This window comes from Aedes albopictus, chromosome 1 (genome assembly GCF_035046485.1).
Source record: "Aedes albopictus strain Foshan chromosome 1, AalbF5, whole genome shotgun sequence".
NCBI classification, from domain to species: Eukaryota; Metazoa; Arthropoda; class Insecta; order Diptera; family Culicidae; genus Aedes; species Aedes albopictus.
The window spans coordinates 51,609,865-51,631,060 of NC_085136.1; the positions used below are offsets into that span (position 1 = coordinate 51,609,865).

Below are 21,196 nucleotides of genomic sequence, written 5' to 3' on the forward strand. Positions count from 1 at the left end.
TCCGTCATTACCCACGGCTAACTAAGTACCCAAGTAACCACGGTGCTGAAGCCTTATTGCATGCAGATATACGGTGTACTTAGGGCAATCATTACTTTACAAGCAAACTTAAAGTTGATTTAAAGTGGAAATGGGCAATTATGCGACTGCTTCAAGATTATACCAGTATAATCCTAATTTGATTCTATAATTGCCCACTTCCACTTTAAATCAACCTTAAGTTTGCATGTAAAGTAATGATTGCACTAAATACACCGTATATCTGCATGCAATAAGGCTTCAGCACTGTGGTTACTTGGGTAGCGGCTACACGTGATTAACGACAGATTATGATAGTGACATTCCCCTTGGTTCGCAATAAATACGTTGAAAATACTCAAATCGCTACTCATTTCAGCAACTATTTTTTTTTAATTTCAGATTCAAAATGGTACATTCAAAGCAAGATCTTATAGATCCGGAAACCGGACTTGTGATGTACGAGAGCTGCATCAATTCTGGAACTCACGGCGAAGTTTATCAGAAACAGCTGGCTCAAATTCTTTTGCTAAGGCTGACACGAGCAGCGAAGGAGTTCGACTTGGCTTACGAGCTGACAACCGCGGATAAGTTTGACGATGTTGTGCTGTACGATAGGACAGCCAAGCAATGGACTTTTCTGCAGGTCAAACATGCCGACGGCAAAGATTCAAAGATAGATCTCAACGGCTTGCTCCCAATAACGAATCGGGAGAAAGGAGATTTCAGTTTGTACAAATATTTCACTTCCTACATGATAATTCGAAACAGGTTCAAAGGCAGAACAAACTTCGTGCTGTTCACTAATAAGAAACTAGATGAGAAGTTAAAGACTGTTGAAGATTGTTTGGCGATTAATGATCGAGATGTAGATGAACATCTTCGCTTTACATCTAAAGGAGCAACCCACAAAGTACTTACACCGACTGAATCTATAATTGAATCAATCATGGAATACGCAAACAAAGATTTATATTCTCTGAAGGACGCTATCAAGCAACTTTTCACTGATGGAATCATAACAAACGTACTTCAAAAATACAATGCCTTTTTGAATGATATTTTGAATCAGTCGAGAAACTATCAAATAAGATTCAAAGAAAGCTTCAACGACTCATTGATTTTCATGGCTAAAGTGTACAAAGTGCTTCAACCAGAGCTACACAGTTTGAAACCTATTGATAAACCACTAGAACTCAACATAAGAGAAAAAGAATATGAATCTCTTAAATGCCTGACAGTGGAAGATCATGATTTCGACCACCTAATTAAAGACATTATAAATCTTTTTCATAGCGGAATTGTGACGAATCATTTAAAAAAGTATGAAAATTTGCTGGCTTTGATTCTAACAACAACGGCCAATGGCCAGCTAAAAATAAAAGACACATTCAATAGTGGTATAGTATGTAAAGCTGAACTGTATAAGATGTTGAAGGCTGAATTGAGTGATCTAAATAAGAAGATTAAAACAAAACAGAAACTTTTCGATCTAAAGGATTCACGGCGAAAATACCATTCAGTATTATTTTATGCGGAGGCATCTGATGTGAGAGAATTCTTTGCGCTACTCACTTTATCTGTGCACCAACCGGAAGAATTGGAGTCATTCATCGTCGAGGAGTTGCGCTCATGGATGAGAATGTGGATTCGGCCTGACGTTTTTGGTAAGCTATCCGAAGACGATGATAAAAATGCTGTGAAATATTTGGATGATCATTTTGAATCCACGCTGAAACGCGAACATGGTAATTCCAAACCATATTTGAACCAACATTATGTATTACAGTATTGCAACAAGTTACGGTCGAAAATTGTAGAATTGTATCCCGAACTGAATGATACTAATCATTTGTATATTAACAGGATTCTTATATTTGAACAGGAGAACCATGACGCAGTCGAACATGTAAAAGATGCTAAATTTAATGGAAACAGAAAATCTTTGCTATATTCTAGTTCTGATTCTTTGGGAAATGATCTTGAAAAGGATGATTTAACACAACTTCCTGATAAAACATTCGAGGAAATGACCGATACTCAGTTTGTAATAAATCTGAATTCGAAGTTAGAAAATTATCAGTGTTTAGTGTTAACGGCGGACCCAGGGATAGGTAAAACTGAACTTCTCCAATATGTTGCCCTTGAGCATCAAAAATGTAAATCAGGAGCAGTTTTTTTGTTTTACTTGAACAGACTACAAGATTATGTTTCAAAATATAAACCATCATTGGATGTTCTCAAATCTGGATTATCTCAAAAGAATGTTGAACTCATTCAGAACGTTTTGAAGAATGAGTCCAATGATCATATTACGATACTATTTGATGGGTATGATGAAATCCACGAGAAAAATAGAAGCAGAATAAACAATTTGTTTATATTATTATTGAAATCAACACAAATTCAACTTATTATAAGTGTGAGAAACCATGAGAAAAAAACATTACAGAGCTTTTTCAAGAAGCACAAGATACATGCCTATTACTTTTCTTTGGAGCCATTCAACAATGAAAATATTTTTGAATACCTTGCAGAGTCTTGGAAAGAAAATGCAAAATGTTATGTCAATACCAAATTTAATTCGTATTCCAAATTCTTGGTTGAGACATTTTATGACTTTTGCAAAGTTCCTTTGATGGTTAAAATGATGGCCGAAATCTACAAACAACGTTTCCAACAATTCAAAGAAACTAGTATGATCGATAAAGGCGGTGAAATAAGTTATTTAGAGAGGGAGTTTTTAGAAGTCGAGCATATTTACGAAACTTTTATAGAAAAATGTCTACTAGTAAAGATAGCGAACGCATGCAATGGCATTGGACAGGTAGATCCAAACAAACAAATTTTTGATGGCTTTTATCTTGATCATCAACTGCTAGCAATAGAATTTCTTGATATTGGTGAGCTCAAATTTATCTTCAAAAACCCGAAATACAATCAAAAGCGGGACTGTTTCCAGAAACGTCATCTGAACCGGTTTGAAAAATCCATTCTTGTTAAATTTGTTGGCGATAAAGTATTTTTTTCACATAATTCTTACGCCGAGTATTTTGTTGCAAAATTTCTATGGGATCATTTCATTTTCTTGAAAAGCATAATTAAAAATGTGTTGACTGTTTTCACGGGTATAAGACATTTCTTTATAAAAATAATTGAAAAAAATAACCATTTTTTTGTATCAGAAATCACCCCAGTAACGTCATTTGTTTCCAGAACAGTTGCTTTTTGGGCTTGTGAAACTAATGCAGTAGAGTTATTGAAATATGTGCGCTCAAAAAAAATAATTTTTAAACCAAAGAAGGCCAAAATGCTTCACATAGCCATCAAAAACGGCAGTGACAAAATATGTTCCTACTTGATCGATGATTGTAAAGTACATCCAGATTTTAAGTACGATGGTGGTCTAGTTCCTTTGCATTCGGCCATTATATACGGATATAGAAGTTTAGTACATTTACTGCTACAAAAAGGAGCTGACATTCACATTCAAAACACCGAGGGATGGTCAGCTCTGCATTATGCAGTTCATCACAAACAAATAGCCATTACCACATTTTTGATTGATAAAGGAATTGACGTGAACTGCCTAAACAAAAACAAATGGAATGCACTTCATATTTCCTGTAATAATGGTGATGCTGATTTGACGAAAATGTTAATCCAAAGAGGTGTATTACTTGATACACAGACAAACGAAGGCAAAACTCCTCTACATTTGGCTGCAGCTGGAGGGCACACAAAAGTTGTTAATATTTTAACTGAAAATTTGATTAAAAAGTGTCCATTGAACGATATGATCAGCAATGCATATGAAATTGCTGCTCTTCATGGTCACAAGTCTGTAAAGGAAATGCTGATCGAAAAATTTCCCAAACTTGCTACAAGTACACAAGATAAAGATCATCTGCTAATCCACTGCGCCGCCCAAGAAGGAATGATTAAAAAAGTAAGAAAATTGATCGACGATGGTGCCAATGTTAATGCATTGAATGTAAACGAACTTACAGCTCTTCATCTAAGTTCATCAGCAGGCCATAGCCTTGTTGTTGAACTGTTGCTTAACAATGGAGCAAACATAAACAATGCTGGAATAAATGGATGGACACCACTCCACTTTGCGTGCCAAAATGACCGCAAAGAGGTCGTGCTCACTTTGATAAAAAATGGTGCTAACATAGAATCACTGGATAACGGTTACTCTACAGCTCTTCATATCAGTGCATTACAAGGTCACTGCAACATTGTGAATGCACTGCTCAAGAAAGGTGCAAACGTGAACGTTGTTGGAAAGAATGGTATGACACCACTGTTTTCGGCATGCCAGAATGGTCACAAAGATGTAGTGCAGACTTTGCTTAAAAAAGGCGCCAACATTAACGCATTGAGCCACAGCAAATGGACAGCTCTTCACAAAAGCGCTTCAGAAGGCCACTGCGATATTGTTAATCTACTACTTGATAAAGGTGCAAAAGTTAACGCAACTGACATGGGTGAATGGACGCCACTCCATTGGGCATGCCAGAATGGTCATAAAGAAGTCGTAGAGGCATTAATCAAGAGAGGTGCTAACATTGACGCACTGTCTAACAATGAATGGACAGCTCTTTATGCTCTTCATAGATTTTCTTCCACAGGTCACTGTGATATTGTAGATTTATCACTTAATGGATATGTAAACGTTAACGCGGTTAAAGCACATGAATGGACACCGCTTCATTATGCATGTCGAAATGGTCATAAAGAAGTTGTGGAGACGTTAATCAAAAAAGGTGCCAACATTCACGCATTGACTCGCACTAAATGGACAGCACTTCATGAAAGTGCATCCAAAGGTTACTGCGACATTGTGGGTCTGCTGCTTGATAGAGGTTCAAACGTTAACGCTGTTGAAATAGATAAATTTACACCGCTTCATTGGGCATGTCAGAATGGCCATAAAGAGGTTGTGAAAACATTGCTTAGAAGGGGTGCCTACATTGATGCATTGACTCAAAATAAATGGACAGCTCTTCATAAGAGTGCTTCCAATGGTCACTACGATATTGTAGACTTACTACTTGATAAAGGTGCAATAATTAACGCTGTTGAAATAGAAAAATGCACACCGCTACATTGGGCCTGTAAGAATGGCCATGAAGAGGTGGTGAAGACACTGTTCAGAAGGGGTGCCAGCATTGGCGCATTGACTCACAATAATTGGACAGCTCTCCATATGGGTGCCTCCCAAGGGCACTGCGGTGTTGTGGATTTTTTGCTTGATAAAGGTGCAAACATCAACGCTTGCGATATGGACAAATGGACACCGCTACACTGGGCGTGCAAGAATGGTCATGAAGAGGCTGTGAAGGTATTGCTCAGAAGGGGTGCCAGCATTGACGCATTGACTCACAATAATTGGACAGCTCTCCATTTAAGTGCCTCCGAAGGCCACTGCGGTATTGTAGACTTATTGCTTGATAAAGGTGCAAACACTAACGCTGTCGAAATAGATAAATGGACACCGCTTCATTGGGCATGTCAGTTTGGTCATGGAGCGGTTGCCGAGATATTGCTCAGAAGGGGTGCCAACATTAACGCATTGACTCATAATAATTGGACAGCTCTTCATAAAAGTGCTTCCAATGGTCATTGCACAATTGTAGATTTACTGCTTGATAAAGGTGCAAACGTCAACGCTGTTGAGATGGACAAATGGACACCGTTACATTTGGCAAGTCAGAATGGTCATGACGATGTTGTCAAAACATTAATCAGCAAAGGTGCCAACATTAACGCGTTAACAAATGATAACTGGACAGCACTTCATGCGAGTGCTTTTATTGGTAACAGTGATATTGTCGATTACCTGCTTGATAAAGCTGCAAACGTCAACACTGTTGAAAGAGATAAATGGACACCGCTGCATTGGTCATGCATGGAAGGCCACAACAAAGTAGTGAATACCTTAATCAGCAGAGGTGCCAACATTAATCAATTGGCTAAAAATAACTACTCAGCACTTCATGTAAGTGCTTCGAAAGGTCACTGCGCGATTGTCGATTTGCTGCTTGACAAAGGTGCAGATGTGAACGCTGTTGAAATAGACAAATTGACACCGCTTCATTGGGCATGTCGGAATGGTTACCCAGATGTTGTTGAGACTTTGATCAGGCGAGGTGCCAACATAGGTGCATACACTTTCAACGAATGGTCAGCTCTTCATGTCAGTGCTGCAAGAGGTCACTGCGATATAGTAGGTATTCTACTCGATAAAGATGCAAATGTCAATGCCTTAGACATGCATGGATGGACACCGCTTCATTTGGCGTGTCAAAATGGTCACAAAGATGTAGTGGAAATTTTAGTGCGAAGAGGTGCCAACATTGATGCATTGACTCATAATACATGCACAATTCTTAATGCTAATGCTTCCAAAGGGTATCGCAATATTGAAGCTCCAGTGCCTAATAAAAGTGTAAATGTTAAAGTTCTAGAAATAGATCAATGGGCACCGCTCCATGTGGCATGTAAGAATGGCCACAAAGATGTAGTGGAGATTTTGACTAGAAGCGGAGCCAACATCAAAGCATTGACTCAAAAGAAATGCACGCCTCTTCATATAAGTGCTTTCGAAGGCCATCGCCATATTGTAGATTTTCTACTTGATAAAGGTGCCAACGTGAACGCTTTGGAAATAGATAAATGGACACCTCTTCATTTAGCGAGCCAAAATGGTCACAAAGATGTAGTGGAGACCTTAATAAAAAAAGATGCCAACATTAACGAAGTGACACAAAATGCATGGACGGCTCTTCATGTTAGTGCTTTCAATGGTCACCGAGTTGTTGTGAGTTTACTCCTTGATAAAGGTGCAAACGTAAACGCTGCTGAATTAGACAAATGGACACCGCTCCACAGGGCATGTCAAAACGGCCACAAATATGTTGTGCAGACTTTAATCAAAAGAGGTGCCAATATTGATGCATTGACACAAGATAAATGGACAGCTCTTCACGTAAGCTCATATGAAGGCTACTGCGATATTGTAAATCTACTGCTCGATAAAGGTGCAAATGTTAACGCTGTTGAAACACTTGGATCAACACCGCTTCATTTGGCTAGCGAAAAAGGACAAAAAGAAGTTATGGAGGAATTATTCAGAAGAGGCGCCAACATTGGCGCATTGAATCTCAATAAATGGACAGCTCTTCACATGAGTGCTTCCAGAGGTTACTGTGATATTGTAGAATTTCTGCTAGATAATGGCGCAAACATCAACGCCGTCGAAATAAACCGTTGGACACCCCTACATTGGGCATGCCAGAATGGTCATAAAGAGGTTGCCGAGCTATTACTAAGAAGAGGTGCCAACATTGACGCATTGACTCACAATAATTGGACAGCTCTCCATATGAGTGCGTCCAAAGGACACTACGTTCTTGTTGATTTACTCATTGAGAAAGGTGCAAACATCAACGCAGCCGAGAATGATCAATGGACACCTCTGCATTGGGCATGCCAGTATGGTTATGAAGAGGTTGCCGAGATATTGCTCAGAAGAGGTGCCAACATTAACGCATTGACTCACAATAATTGGACAGCTCTTCATATGAGTGCTTCCAAAGGTTACTGCGTTATTGTAGAATTACTTCTTGATAAAGGTGCAAACGTTAACGCTGTTGAAATAGATAAATACACACCGCTACACTGGGCGTGCAAGAATGGCCATGAAGAGATTGCCGAGATATTGCTCAGCAGGGGTGCCGACATTGATGCATTGACTCACAATAATTGGACAGCTCTCCATATGAGTGCTTCCAATGGTCACTTCGTCATTGTTGATTTACTCATTGACAAAGGTGCAAATATCAACGCTGTCGAAATGGATAAATGGACGCCGTTGCATTGGGCATGTCAGTATGGTCATGAAGAGGTTGCCGAGATATTGCTCAGAAGAGGTGCCAACTTTAACGCATTGACTCACAATAATTGGACAGCTCTTCATAAAAGTGCTTCGAAAGGTCATTGCGTTATTGTAGAATTACTTCTTGATAAAGGTGCAAATGCCAACGCTGTTGAGATGGATAAATGGACACCGCTACATGTGGCAAGTCAGAATGGACATGAAGACGTTGTCAAAGCATTGATAGGGAGAGGTGCCAACATTAACGCGTTAACGAATGATAGCTGGACAGCACTTCATGCGAGTGCTTTTATTGGTAACCGTGTTGTTGTCAATTTACTGCTTGATAAAGCTGCAAACGTCAACGCTGTTGAAATAGATAAATGGACACCGCTCCATTGGTCATGCATGAATGGCCACAAAAAAATAGTAGAGACCTTAATCAGCAGAGGTGCCGACATTAATCAATTGGCTAAAAATAACTACACAACTCTTCATGTAAGTGCATCGGGAGGTCACTACGCGATTGTAGATTTACTACTTGATGGAGGCGCAAACGTTAACGCTGAGGATACAGGCAAATGGACACCGCTTCATTGGGCATGTCGGAACGGTCACCCAGGTGTTGTAGAGACTTTGATCAGGCAAGGTGCCGACATAAATGCCTGGACCCATAATAAATGGACAGCTCTTCATGTAAGTGCTTCGAGAGGTCACTGTGATATAGTAGATATTCTGCTCGATAAAAATGCAAATGTCAATGCTTTAGAAAAGCATGAATGGACACCGCTTCATTTGGCGTGTCAAAATGGTAACAAAGATGTAGTGGACATTTTAGTGCGAAGAGGTGCCAACATTGATGCATTGACTCACAATACATGTACAACTCCTAATGCTAACGCTTCCAAAGAATATCGCAGTATAGAAGCACCAGTACCTAATAACGGTGTACATAAAAACGCTCTAGCAATAGATCAATGGACTCCGCTCCACGTGGCATGTAAGAATGGCCACAAAGATGTAGTGGAGATTTTGACTAGAAGCGGTGCCAACATCAAAGCATTGACTCAAAAGAAATGTACAACTCTTCATATAAGTGCTTTCGAAGGCCATCACCATATTGTAGATTTTCTACTTGATAAAGGTGCCAATGTGAACGCTTTGGAAACAGATAAATGGACACCGCTTCATTTGGCGAGCCAAAATGGTCAAAAAGATATAGTGGAGACCTTAATAAGAAGAGGTGCCAACATTAACGCAGTGACACAAAATGCATGGACAGCTCTTCATGTAAGTGCTTTCAACGGTCACCGAGTTGTTGTGAGTTTTCTTCTTGATAAAGGTGCAAACGTAAACGCTGTTGAATTGGACAAATGGACTCCGCTCCACTGGGCATGTCAAAACGGCCATAAATATGTTGTGGAAACTTTGCTAAGAAGAGGTGCCAATATTGACGCATTGACACAACATAAATGGACAGCCCTTCATGTAAGCACATATAAAGGTTACTGCGATATTGTCAATCTACTACTTGATAATGGTGCAAATGTTGACGCTGTTGAAAAAGATAAATCAACACCGCTTCATTTGGCAAGTGAAAATGGGCAAATAGAAGCTGTTGATGTACTGATTAAAAGAGGTGCCACCATTGACGCATTGACTGATAATAAATGGACAGCTATTCATAAAAGTGCCTCCAAAGGATACTCTGATATTGTAAAATTACTGCTTGATAAAGGTGCAAATGTCAACGCTCTTGATATTGATAATTGGACATCGCTTCATTGGGCATGTCAGAATGGCCATGAAGAGGTGGCCGAGATACTGATCGGAAAAGGTGTCAACATCGACGCATTAACCCACAAAAATTGGACAGCCCTTCACATGAGCGCCTACAATGGTCACAGCGGTACTGTTAATCTACTACTTGATGAAGGTGCAAATGTTAACGCTGTTGAGGCAAATAAATCAACGCCGCTTTATTTCGCTTGCGAAAATAGACATAGAGATGTTGCTGAGGCACTGATCAGAAGAGGTGCCAACATTGAAGCATTGGCACAAAATGCATGGACAGCTCTTCATAAAAGTGCCTCCAAAGGTTACTGCGATATTGTAGATTTACTGCTTGATAATGGTGCAAACGTTGACGCAGTCGAAAGCGATGAAAAAACTCCGCTTCATTTGGCAAGCCAAAATGGTCACAAAGATGTTGTGAATACTCTGATTCGTAAAGGTGCCAACATTGACGCATTGACTCAAAACAAATGTACAGCTCTTCATATTAGCGCCTCCAAAGGTCACTGCGGTATTGTAGAGCTATTGCTTGATAAAGGTGTAAACGTTGACGCTGCCGAAATCGATGGAAGGACTCCGCTTCATTTGGCTAGTCAGAATGGTTACCAAAATGTAGTGGAGACTTTGATTGGAAGAGGTGCAAACATTGACGCATTAACAAAAAATAAATGGACAGCTCTTCATGTAAGTGTTTCAGAACGTCACAAAGCTATTGTTGATTTACTGCTTGATAAAGCCGCAAACATAAACGCTGTCAATGAAGACGAAATAACGCCACTTTATTTAGCATGTCAAAAGAATCTCAAAGAAATTGTTAAAACCTTGATTAGCAGAGGTGCCAACATTGAAGCATTGGCACAAAATAAATGGACAGCTCTTCATGAAAGTGCTTCCAAAGGTTACTGCGATATTGTAGATATTCTGCTCGATCAAGGTGCGAACGTTAACGGAGTTGACATAAATCAACAAACGCCGCTTCATTTGGCAAGCCAGAATGGTCACAAAGACGTCGTGGACACTTTAATTCGAAAAAGTGCCATGATTGACGCATTGACTCTAAAAAAATGTACAGCTCTTCATGTTAGCGCTTCCAAAGGCCACTGCGATATTGTAGAATTACTGCTTGATAATGGTGCAAACGTAAACGCTGTTGATAATTATAAAAATACCCCACTCTATCTAGCAAGCCAGAATGGTCACAAGAATGTTGTGCACACTTTAATTAAAAGATGTGCTAACATTGGAGTATTGTCTCAAAAAAACTGTACTGCTCTTCATGTTAGTGCGTCCGAAGGTCACTGCGACATTGTAAACTTACTGCTTGATAATGGTGCACACGTCAACGTTTTTGATTCAAATCAATGGACGCCGCTTCATTTGGCATCTCAGAATGGTCACAAAGATGTTGTGGAAACTTTGATTCGTAGAGGTGCCACCATCACATCTTTGAATCAAGATAAATGGACAGCTCTTCATGTAAGTGCTTCCAATGGACACTGCAATATAGTAGATTTACTACTTGAAAAAGGTGCAAACGTTAACGACATAGCGACAGATGAATGGACACCGCTACATTGTGCTTGTAAGAATAACTACAAAGATGTAGTGGAAATATTGATTGAAAGGGGTGCCAACATTACAGCATTGACTCAGAAAAAATGTTCAGCTCTACATGTAAGTGCTTCCGAAGGTCACTGTGATATCGTAGAGTTCCTGCTTGATGAAGGTGCACAAGTGAATGCAGTTGATAATGACAAAACAACCCCACTATATTTAGCATGCCAGAATGGCCACAAAGACGTGGCGGAGGTTTTGATTAGAAAAGGTGCCAACATTAAAGCAGTGGGACGTAAAAATTGGACAGCTCTTCATGCAAGTGCATTCGAAGGTCATTGCTCTATTGTAGAATTATTACTTGGTGAAGGTGCGAAAGTGAACGCTTTTGTAAAAGACAAATCAACACCGCTACATTTGGCATGCCTAAATGGTCACAAAAAGGTAGTGGAGACCTTGATCGGAAGAGGTGCCAATATTGGCGCATTGACTAAGGACAACCGTACAGCGCTCCATGTCAGTGCTTCCGAAGGGCACAGCGATATTGTAGACTTACTGCTTGAGAAAGGTGCAAACGTAAACGCCTTTGAAATTAATAAAATGACCCCGCTACACTTGGCAAGCCAGAATGGTCATATCGATGTAGTGGAGACTTTGATTAGAAGACGTGCCAACATTGACGCATCGTCTCACAATAAGTGGACAGTTCTTCATAAAAGTGCATCAAAGGGTTACCGCCTCATTGCAGACCTGTTGCATACTAGAAGTGTAAACGTAAACGCTGTTCGAATAGACAAATGGACACCGCTTCATTTTGCGAGTCTGAATGGTCACAAAAGGGTTGTAGAAAGTTTGACTACAGCGGGTGCCAACATACAAGCATTGACTATGGAAAAATGTACTGCTCTTCACTTAAGTGCTTCCGAAGGTCACTGTGATGTTGTTAAGCTGCTGCTTGATAAAGATTTAGACGTAAACGCTGTTGGATCAGGTAAATGGACGCCGCTCCATTGGGCGTGTCAGAATGGTCACAGGGAGGTTGTAGAGATATTGATTGGAAAAGGTGCGAACATTAACGCCTTGACTAAGAAAAAATACTCTGCTCTCCATTTAAGTGATTTTACCGGTCACCGGGATATTGTAGATGTACTGCTGAATGCAGGTGCCGTGTATAGCACTGTTGAGAATAATGAGCACACGCCTCTTAGTTCAGCAATGCAGCAGGAGAACTAAGAAGTGGATTCAAGTTTAGTCTAGTCCTGTCTAGTGACAGTCTAGTCACGGTGTCAAAATTTTGATTATTATCGAACTTTCATGAACCTCGGATTTTTTTTTTCATAGACTGTTAGAATTTCGGCTATAATGTATAAATGCAAAAGAGTTAGCTGAGTTTATGGCTATTTTCCATACTAAAAATGAATAATTACTATTGGGTTTCTTATTAATGTTTAGACTACTGTGATAATTTGAGAACCCACTGAATCATCATTTCCAAGCGAAATTTCACACTAATCAAACTTATTTTGTTTACCTGTTGTGCATCCGACGCCCCTGTCATGAACTCAACCGAACTTGTGTATGCCAGCCGCTGCGAAGTCGTGTGCGAAATTCGACTGTGATGATAATGAATTTCGGCCGAGTCTAAATGGGTGCAAATGTCGCAATATTTTAGCCCAAAAAACGTCCCATACAAAATGTATGGAAAAAAAATTTGAGCTCATTATGCGCGGGCAATGATTCCTTATCACAGCTGAGCTAGAAGATCAGGTTACAACCTCTTGTCTGATTGCGTTTGAGAAAGTAGGTTTATCACCACCATTATTGCAAATGTCTATATTGTTCGAAGACAGATACTCTAATAGTGACTCACCTCGACTGTTAATATCCGTACTACCCGTGCGCATTGGCGTCACAGCCAATGATAAACGATTTGTTGTTTTCTTTACAGAATTGGACAAATGATGCGATCTCAGGAGGAGGTACCTCAGGAACATCACCAGGAAAGTAAGCTGAAGCCACAGCGATCTCAGTTTTACCCCTAGTGGTTGATACCTCTACTATGACCGCAACAATGTCCTTTCTGATAAACTCTGTAATAGGATAGCATTCTAACGTTTTGCGTACTAAGACAGCGGTTCTGGGAGAATCTTGTTGTTCATCATAAAATAGTTTACTATTTTGTGTCAGAACTCCAAGAATCTTTCGTTTATTGGACCATGGCTCTTGAATAAGCGCCACTTCCAGTCCTTCTTTTTTAAACCTTCGACTCAACACAGCAGGAGCACCTTTTGCGTGATGAAGGTTAACCTGTACGAACTTAATTCCTGTCATGAAAAATTGCATTAACCCACTTTTATTAGGCCTCGGAATTGAGACGGAAGGAAAGTGGCCGATTATCCCGGAGACAAATAGGGTCCACTGCGTCATTGCTCCGTTTAACACAGTAAGGGCAAAATACTGTGGAGAGTGCCCTGGTACTCCACAGGATCCGTTCACGGTTAAGTTTTTATTAGACCCCCCTTACCATTCATTCCTAGGTACGGTACGCTTGACACCATGAATTAGGGGTCGCTTGTTTGGTGGACTTTTACCACCGGATCAGGCAATCCGTAGTGATATTCTTAGCAAGTTGAGGGAACTGCTACCGCCATTACACGTCTATCTAGGCTGGTCGGGAATAGAAATTAATATCGATGATCAACTTCTTGGAGTCCGAACAGCCGACATGAATGGGGAATATTAGTTCTCATAGTTTTGCTGGATATCCTTTTCGGGACGGAGAGCAAAAAAAATTTCCATACAAATTGCTCAATTTTGGCTCTCCAGAATTCTCAGACTATTTGACAAATCAACACTTTTTCTTTGGCATTTGTAAGAACTACTCTTTAACTATCGATTCCTAGTTTTGTCCACTTGGATAAATCAAAAAGTAAAAATTTCCGACAGATAAAACATTTTCATGTTTTACAATTTTTGCTTACTTTTTGTTCAACTTGTTGTGGCAAATCTCACACACAACATGAATAAAAGTTTGTTTGCACACATGCAAGTATATGTAATGGCTCAATATATAAAACAATTCAAACATCAGGTAAATCAAAGACTTAACAGTTGAAAAAAACACGCAAAACTGTTGTTGCTCAACTGCACAATTGTGCTGGTTCGTCACGAAAGGGATACAAGACCCTAATACTTTTGTCGTGGTTTTCTTTCGATGCCAGTTTTTACATTAAGTTTAAGTGGTGTCGTGAAATTCCTGCGTCGTTCAAACTGTGCTTGGAATCCTCCAGATAAAGATGTTTTCTTGTCTTTAGTGATAATAAATTCACAATCTCATTTCGTAGTGTTATATTTAATTTTTTTTTTTCAAGTAGTTTCTATTAGTAATATCATTATAACTGGCATTAGCAGAAATCATGTTTTGTAGATCATTTTTTATCAGACATTTGCCAGGCAATCTCTTTTCAGAATACTTGAAAAATCTTCGTTTACTACATGTAATGGTTGTGTAAGTGTATTGTAAGTTATTATTATAGTAGCTACACGCTCAATGTATTTGCATTTATTAGTCCTTTACGTAACTGATCCGTCCTGTCATAGCAACTGCAATTGTGTTATGAATCTTTTTCCGTACTGTATTAGTGTTACGTTTAATATTTATATGTCTATTTCAAGCAACTTTATGTACTGTATTTATTTGTTGTGTATACTCAATGTTGCACTTTAGGTTTTTGGTCATATGTGGTAAAAAGTGTTAGTTTATATGTGTAATTGACATGCCTGTTTTCTGTGATGCTTTAGCTATTTATTTGCCCGTGATAATGTCAACTGATAAATCTTATAATAAATGAAAATGGCAAACCGGGTAAATGTGTTATTTGATTCTGTTTAGTGAAATATCACAAACTGGCGCGGGTTGAGCTAGAATTAGTGTACATTGTGCATATGAGGGGATCCTTCACTTAGTGATGTTCTGTCACTTAAAATAACAAGTTCAACAGTGTTACGTCTGTTCACAACCGTAAAGAAGACGACGGTATTTCTGGGTGTTTATTATATTTGTATTTGTCTGCATAAAAATTCCCAGCAATTAAATATTCTCGGATAAATATGTTGCACTAGCTTTACGACAGCATCACACTCTAAATTGATTTCATTGCGATCGTGATGAATTTCTTACCAGGTCATCAACATTTCAGTACTGTCACAGTTAGTACCCTTTTTACAAAAATATATAAATATCGCTCGAAAAACGGGCTTTCAATCCGAGGTCCGAAGGACAGAGTCTCATATACCAATCAATTCAGCTCGACGAACTGAGCAAATGTCTGTGTGTGTAGACTGGTTCAACAAGGTCGATTTTTTGGAACAAAGCTTTTTCGATTGCTTTTGGCGACCAAAACAACTGTGCAAAATTTGAGAGCGATTGGTTGCATCCCCCTATTCCGCATTGTAATTGAATTTTGTATGGGAATGGGTAAACGTACTTTTTTGCATTTTTGAAATTGAAATTCTTTGGCTAAAACGATCTAAGCAATGACGTTGAACTATAGCCTAGGACAGTGATTCCCAAAGTAAGCAAAATCGCTCCCTTGTGGACGAAAATGAGTGAAGTTGAAATTGGGGGACAAAAATACTTAAAAGGGTGCGATTTTTAAATTACTGAAATCCATCGATTGTATGAAGGAAAAAGTCCAGGTTGTCTTTGATCTCAGAAACCTTAGAAAAAAGTCCTGCGTTGAAACAATCTTAGACAAGTTTTTCATTAAGACTAATGAAGAAATTGCCGGAGGAATCCCTTCAGAATCTAGACAGTATTTTTAAACTCACTTTTGAATTCTTTTTTGTCTTCTCTCTCATCCACTCTCTTTGTTGTTGTCAGAGAGCGAAGAGCAAAACATTAAAATTCCAATTTTGGTGATTATTGATTATGATTAATGATTAATTTGATTTTTAGGATGATTAAAGATTATGATTCATGATTAAAATTGGTTTTACCTGTGATTAATGATTATGATTAATGATTAAAAATGGCTCATAGATTAAAAATCATGATTAATCATGATTAATCAATCACAAAAAACTGGAAATGATTAAAATATATTTATTGTTTAACATGTTTTTGAAGGTTCATGAATAAAAGGTAACTCTGTCCGGGAGATTTTTGAAAAAAGAATCATAAATTATATTATTTAGAACAGCAATTGAACCAATTTATATTGGATCATATATTTTATATAATGAATCAGTTTTGGTGATGAATGATTAATGATTGATTAATATTTTTTTCTTATGATTATGATTACTGATTAATGATTAGATTGCAAAAACAGTGTAATTAAGATTAATGATTAATGATTAAATGAGATTTTTTTGTGATTATGATTAATGATTTTAATTAATCTTAATCATTAATCATTAATCATGATTAAATTTATGATTAATCATTAACGCTCTGCTTTGCCACACGGGATCAAATATAAAAAAAAACCCACTTCAACATCGCTTCCACGAACTCAAATATGGGTTCCCGCACGCAACACCGAAGTTGGGTGAAATAAACCTATATTTGGGTACTTTGTTTTCTTCGTGTACAGTATACTGCGTCGACTCCCAGTTAGTAAAATGTTACCAGCGTGAGCCAGATGTTTGGTGCGCCGCACTGGACCTCATTGGAAATAGAGGCGCGTTCGCATATTGCGGAACAAGGCGCTTTCATGTTCTTCGACACTGAGGCAAAAATACTTAGGATTTTAATAAGTCGCAACTTATGAAAGGACGATTTTTCTGTTTCATTACTCGCTTATTGGTTTCATAGTTGTCGCAAACGCGTTCCATATCTACAACTTATGATTGACATAAGCGACATGGTTGTGAAAAAGTCATAATTGAAATTTATGAAAATCTTTACAATGAGGGTATGGATTCCAGCTAGCTCGGTCTTAGACAAACAAGCTTTACTCAGAGATCAGTTTACGGAGCTGTCGGACACACAAAATCAAATTGATTTTCTTAAAGTGCCCATGAATTCTCTCAAATTGACAACAACAATGGAGTTATACGTAAGTAAAATGATCGATTCCTCTTAATTGATCCCAAGATTAATCCCAGCGTTTTTCGTGAAAGTGATAAGTAGCAAGTTTGACTGCATTGTGTGATAAAAACAAACAGCATGCAAACTTGCATTCTTAAATGAAAGGATGTCGAATACGCTCCCCCTTTCACTTTATTCCATGTGAAGAGAAATCGATCATTTTACTTACGCGGTAATTCAAAATACATGACATGAGTTGCAGCAAAATTATTTCATCAAAAAATCCACAACATATGAATACAAATATCATTTTGCTTACGACATGACATTCATAATTACCAATATTGATTTCTATAAGTTTCAGTAGTTGACTTCAATAAGTGCAAACATACGATAGTTATAGTTTTTATTCAATGATATTCCTAAGCAAAACTTATGATTTTGATAAGTGACTGGACATAAAAATTTTCCTCTCATAATCATAAGTGAAATGTATGGCTTTCAACAATAATCGTAGTGTCACCAAATCTTAAGGGGATCTTATGTTCTTCCTAAGTGTTTTTGCCTCAGTGGAGAATTTGATCGCAATCAATGGTGAGTTCATCCAATGTGATATGATCTGTTGCTCAGCGGAAAAATCGTTCGGGGAGCCGGTAAGCTGGAAAATGCTTTTTAACACCGGAGCTTCCATCGGACTGGCAATATCACATCCCAGACAGTGAGAGCCCATGAAATATTTGGAGTTAGAGTTAGCTTTTCCTACGGCGGTCAGAAGAACTTCTCAACCATTTCGCAATGGTGGAATTGGTTTCGGCTTGTTTTTCAGGACTTTCGCTAGCCGCCAGAAGGGCTTTGAGTAGCTAGACATATTGCGAATGTATTTTTGAAATTGTCTGTTAGTGTGCTTTTCAACTCGGAGTGCAACAATCTTGTTCAATTTGTTATATAATATTTTCCTACCTTGTTGTTGGGTTCTCTGGAACTGGTGTCGAACGGCATTACGGAGAGAAATGATTCTTTTGGTTTTTAAGTCGATCGTTACGAACTTACGTGTTACTGGAGATGATCGGATGAATTGCTGTTCAGCTGCTGTGACGTCATCGGTGAGACATCGAAGAACGACGTCGATTTCGTGAACCGTTTCCAGCGGAGGGTCTCCGGGGCTGTGGTACTCGATGAAACGCTGCAGCATGGACCAATTCGCACGGTGAAAGTTGCGCCGTTGGTGCTACTGATGAAGGTTAATTTCACCATCCAGCTCAAACACCACTACTGGGAGGTGGTCGGAGGACAGTTCAGTCAGAGCTCGAGGGACAGAGTAATTGTCCGCGATGTTGGTCAACACAATGTCGAGGGTGGATCCCACAGCAGCTGACGAGAAGAGGGTTGATGTTTCAGGATGAAAAACGTCTTGGAGGTCCTCAGCCAGCCATTTTTTTTGTTGTTTCGGGAACTGCCCAAGATGGAATGCCGAGCGTTCAGGTCATCGACGATGATGAACTTAGACCTCCAGCAGGTAAGCCTCTGTGAAAAGAAGCAACGGAAAAAGCAAGCCATGACATTGTGTAGATTATAAAACTAGTTTAATAAAGTCATGCCTAATTATTTGTTCAGGAGAGAGCAGACGTGTTTCCTTTATATGTTGTTTATACTCTCATCAGGTTACGGGCCTGAGTGCATCAAGTCTACAATGGACTTTGGAAATTTTTTTACGTAAGAGGTAATCAAAGAAAATGGAAAAAGTTGGAGTTAAGAAACTCAACGACGTCAATTAGGTATTCGGACTGGTAGTTTGAAATTGAGCTTTTGCTGATTCGAGAGAAGCTTTGGAGATACGTGGGACCTGGAGTCCGACCCGATAGCGAGTACTCAAGGCAACGAAGCGGATCTTGCGGAGTGGGACGACGGAGACAAACGGGTAAGGGTCACGATTGGACTTCTTGTCGAGTCTACACTTTTGCAGAAAAGTAGCACTTTATGCCAACATATATTTTTCATTCATTTTCGTGTGTGTAATCAATAGCAGGATGAACTGCTTGTTAAATAAGGTCTATTGACCATGATACTCAGTTGTACCTTATTCTGCAAAAGTATATACACGTGTAACCTAGAAAAAAAAATCTATCCAAACTTAGGGGCAAGACACTGTGCAAACGAGAGCATTCTGAGAAATTCTGAGTAACTCTTTTTGTCGATGATTGACACGCAACACTTTGCAGTTTGACATTGGTGCCAGATCACACTCTGGTATAAATGGGAGAAAATCTGAGGAACTGTGAGGAATTCTGAACAACACCACAGAGAACAGACGAACATGCTCGAACAAAATTGCTTTAAAATCTTGTGTAAAGAAAAAACAAGCTCAGTAGCGACATCGACGATGACTTTCCCACTCAAAAACTTGTTTCGACACCATGATGGCGCTTTCTGAAGAAATATTTCACTAGCGCACCTTTAAATTTTCCTACTCAGATTCTGAGCTATATTTGCTTAAATAACAAGATGTTTATGATTATTTCACTAATCCAGCAACAAAATTTGAGCAACCCATTGATAATTAGTTTCATTATTTTCAATAATAAACAAGTTGAACAAGAATTGATGTTTTCCAATTAAAACCAACACATTCTCTTGGTGGAACTATACAAGGGTGCACGTTTGATGACACTAGCGCCAAAAGGTAAAACAACGGCAAATTTGTACCCCGATTCGAAAATTGACAGCGCCGCGTAATGGCCACATTCCCAGTTATTTCAAAACAACCGTTGCAATGCTTTACACAACTGCACTACATGAGCTTGGACGTCTGTTCTCTGTGACAACACTTCGAACACAGGATTTCACTCGTTAGATCTGTCCTGCCCCTAGCTCAGTGTTGGGTTGACGCACCGAACTGCCAAAGTTGGGCTGTTTCTCTCTTCACTTTCTGACAACAATAGACAGAGCGCATGAAAAGGGAAAAGAGATGAAAAGGACTCAAAATTGAGTTTCAAAGTGCCTAATTTTGAGTTTTTCAGTCTCTCCGTGAAGGTTGCTGAGCGACTGAAGGTTGATCAGTATTATCTACAAATTTGTGATTGCAAATTATTGCGACATTTGCACCCATTTAGACTCGGCCCGAATTCGTTATTATCACAGTTGAATTTCGCACACGACTTCACAGCGGCTAGCGTACACAAGTTCGCTTGATTTCATGACAGGGGCGTCGGATAAAAGATATTATTGTCGGGCCGCCACTAAACCGGACTTCGCACAATCAAGTCGCGACGCGACCCAACTCGCGACGTTTTTTAATCATGTCAAAAGTAGTGCGCATCCTTCCCGTTGTTATCAGCAACACAGAGCACTAGATGCGAAACAGTTGCGACACTTGTGGACCAAGAAAATGGCAACTGTTGATTGAATGTCGGTCTTGATTCCAACCGCATAGACAATATAATACAAGATACAGATTGTCGCTAGTGGTCCCATTGTACTGGCGTCGGAGCCAGAGAATTTGTTATAGAGAAGCGCGAGGAGGATTTTGGTTATGTTTATTTACAACACGCCCAATAACCTAATCAATTTTTTCGGTAAACAAAATTATGTTTTCGCGTGCGTGTTAGTCTGATCTGTCCATAAGATGTCAAGCAAACAAGTGACGTCATGCTTTGCACTAACACCACAGAGAACAGACGTCTATCTTCACTTTCTGGCTTGTGTAAAACTTTGTAACGGTCATTTCAAAGTGTGTGGTTATGCTCCCGTTGCGCGGCGCTAGCGTCCCATCACTTGCATTGTTGTGTTGTCATATTTGTTTCCAGTGCTCGTCGTTTTTGGCCGTTTGGCGCTCGTGTCGCTTTGTGGGATAGTGTATTTTAACGATGAACACTGCCATCGTGGAGTCAAATCAACTTTATATGTGGGGCAGT

The 21,196-nt window shown here is 39.2% G+C and overlaps 1 protein-coding gene across 1 annotated transcript in view; it reads left to right on the plus strand.

Moving 5' to 3' along the window:
• LOC115268184 (uncharacterized) overlaps nt 1-16,060 on the plus strand; it is a 37,896-nt gene extending 21,836 nt beyond the window's left edge. The window contains exon 2 of the mRNA XM_062844507.1: nt 421-16,060. Coding sequence (XP_062700491.1) covers nt 428-12,484 — 12,057 coding nt within the window. The 5' untranslated portion in view covers nt 421-427 and the 3' untranslated portion in view covers nt 12,485-16,060. The remainder of the gene's footprint in view (nt 1-420) is intronic.
• The last annotated feature ends 5,136 nt before the right edge of the window (nt 16,061-21,196 follow it).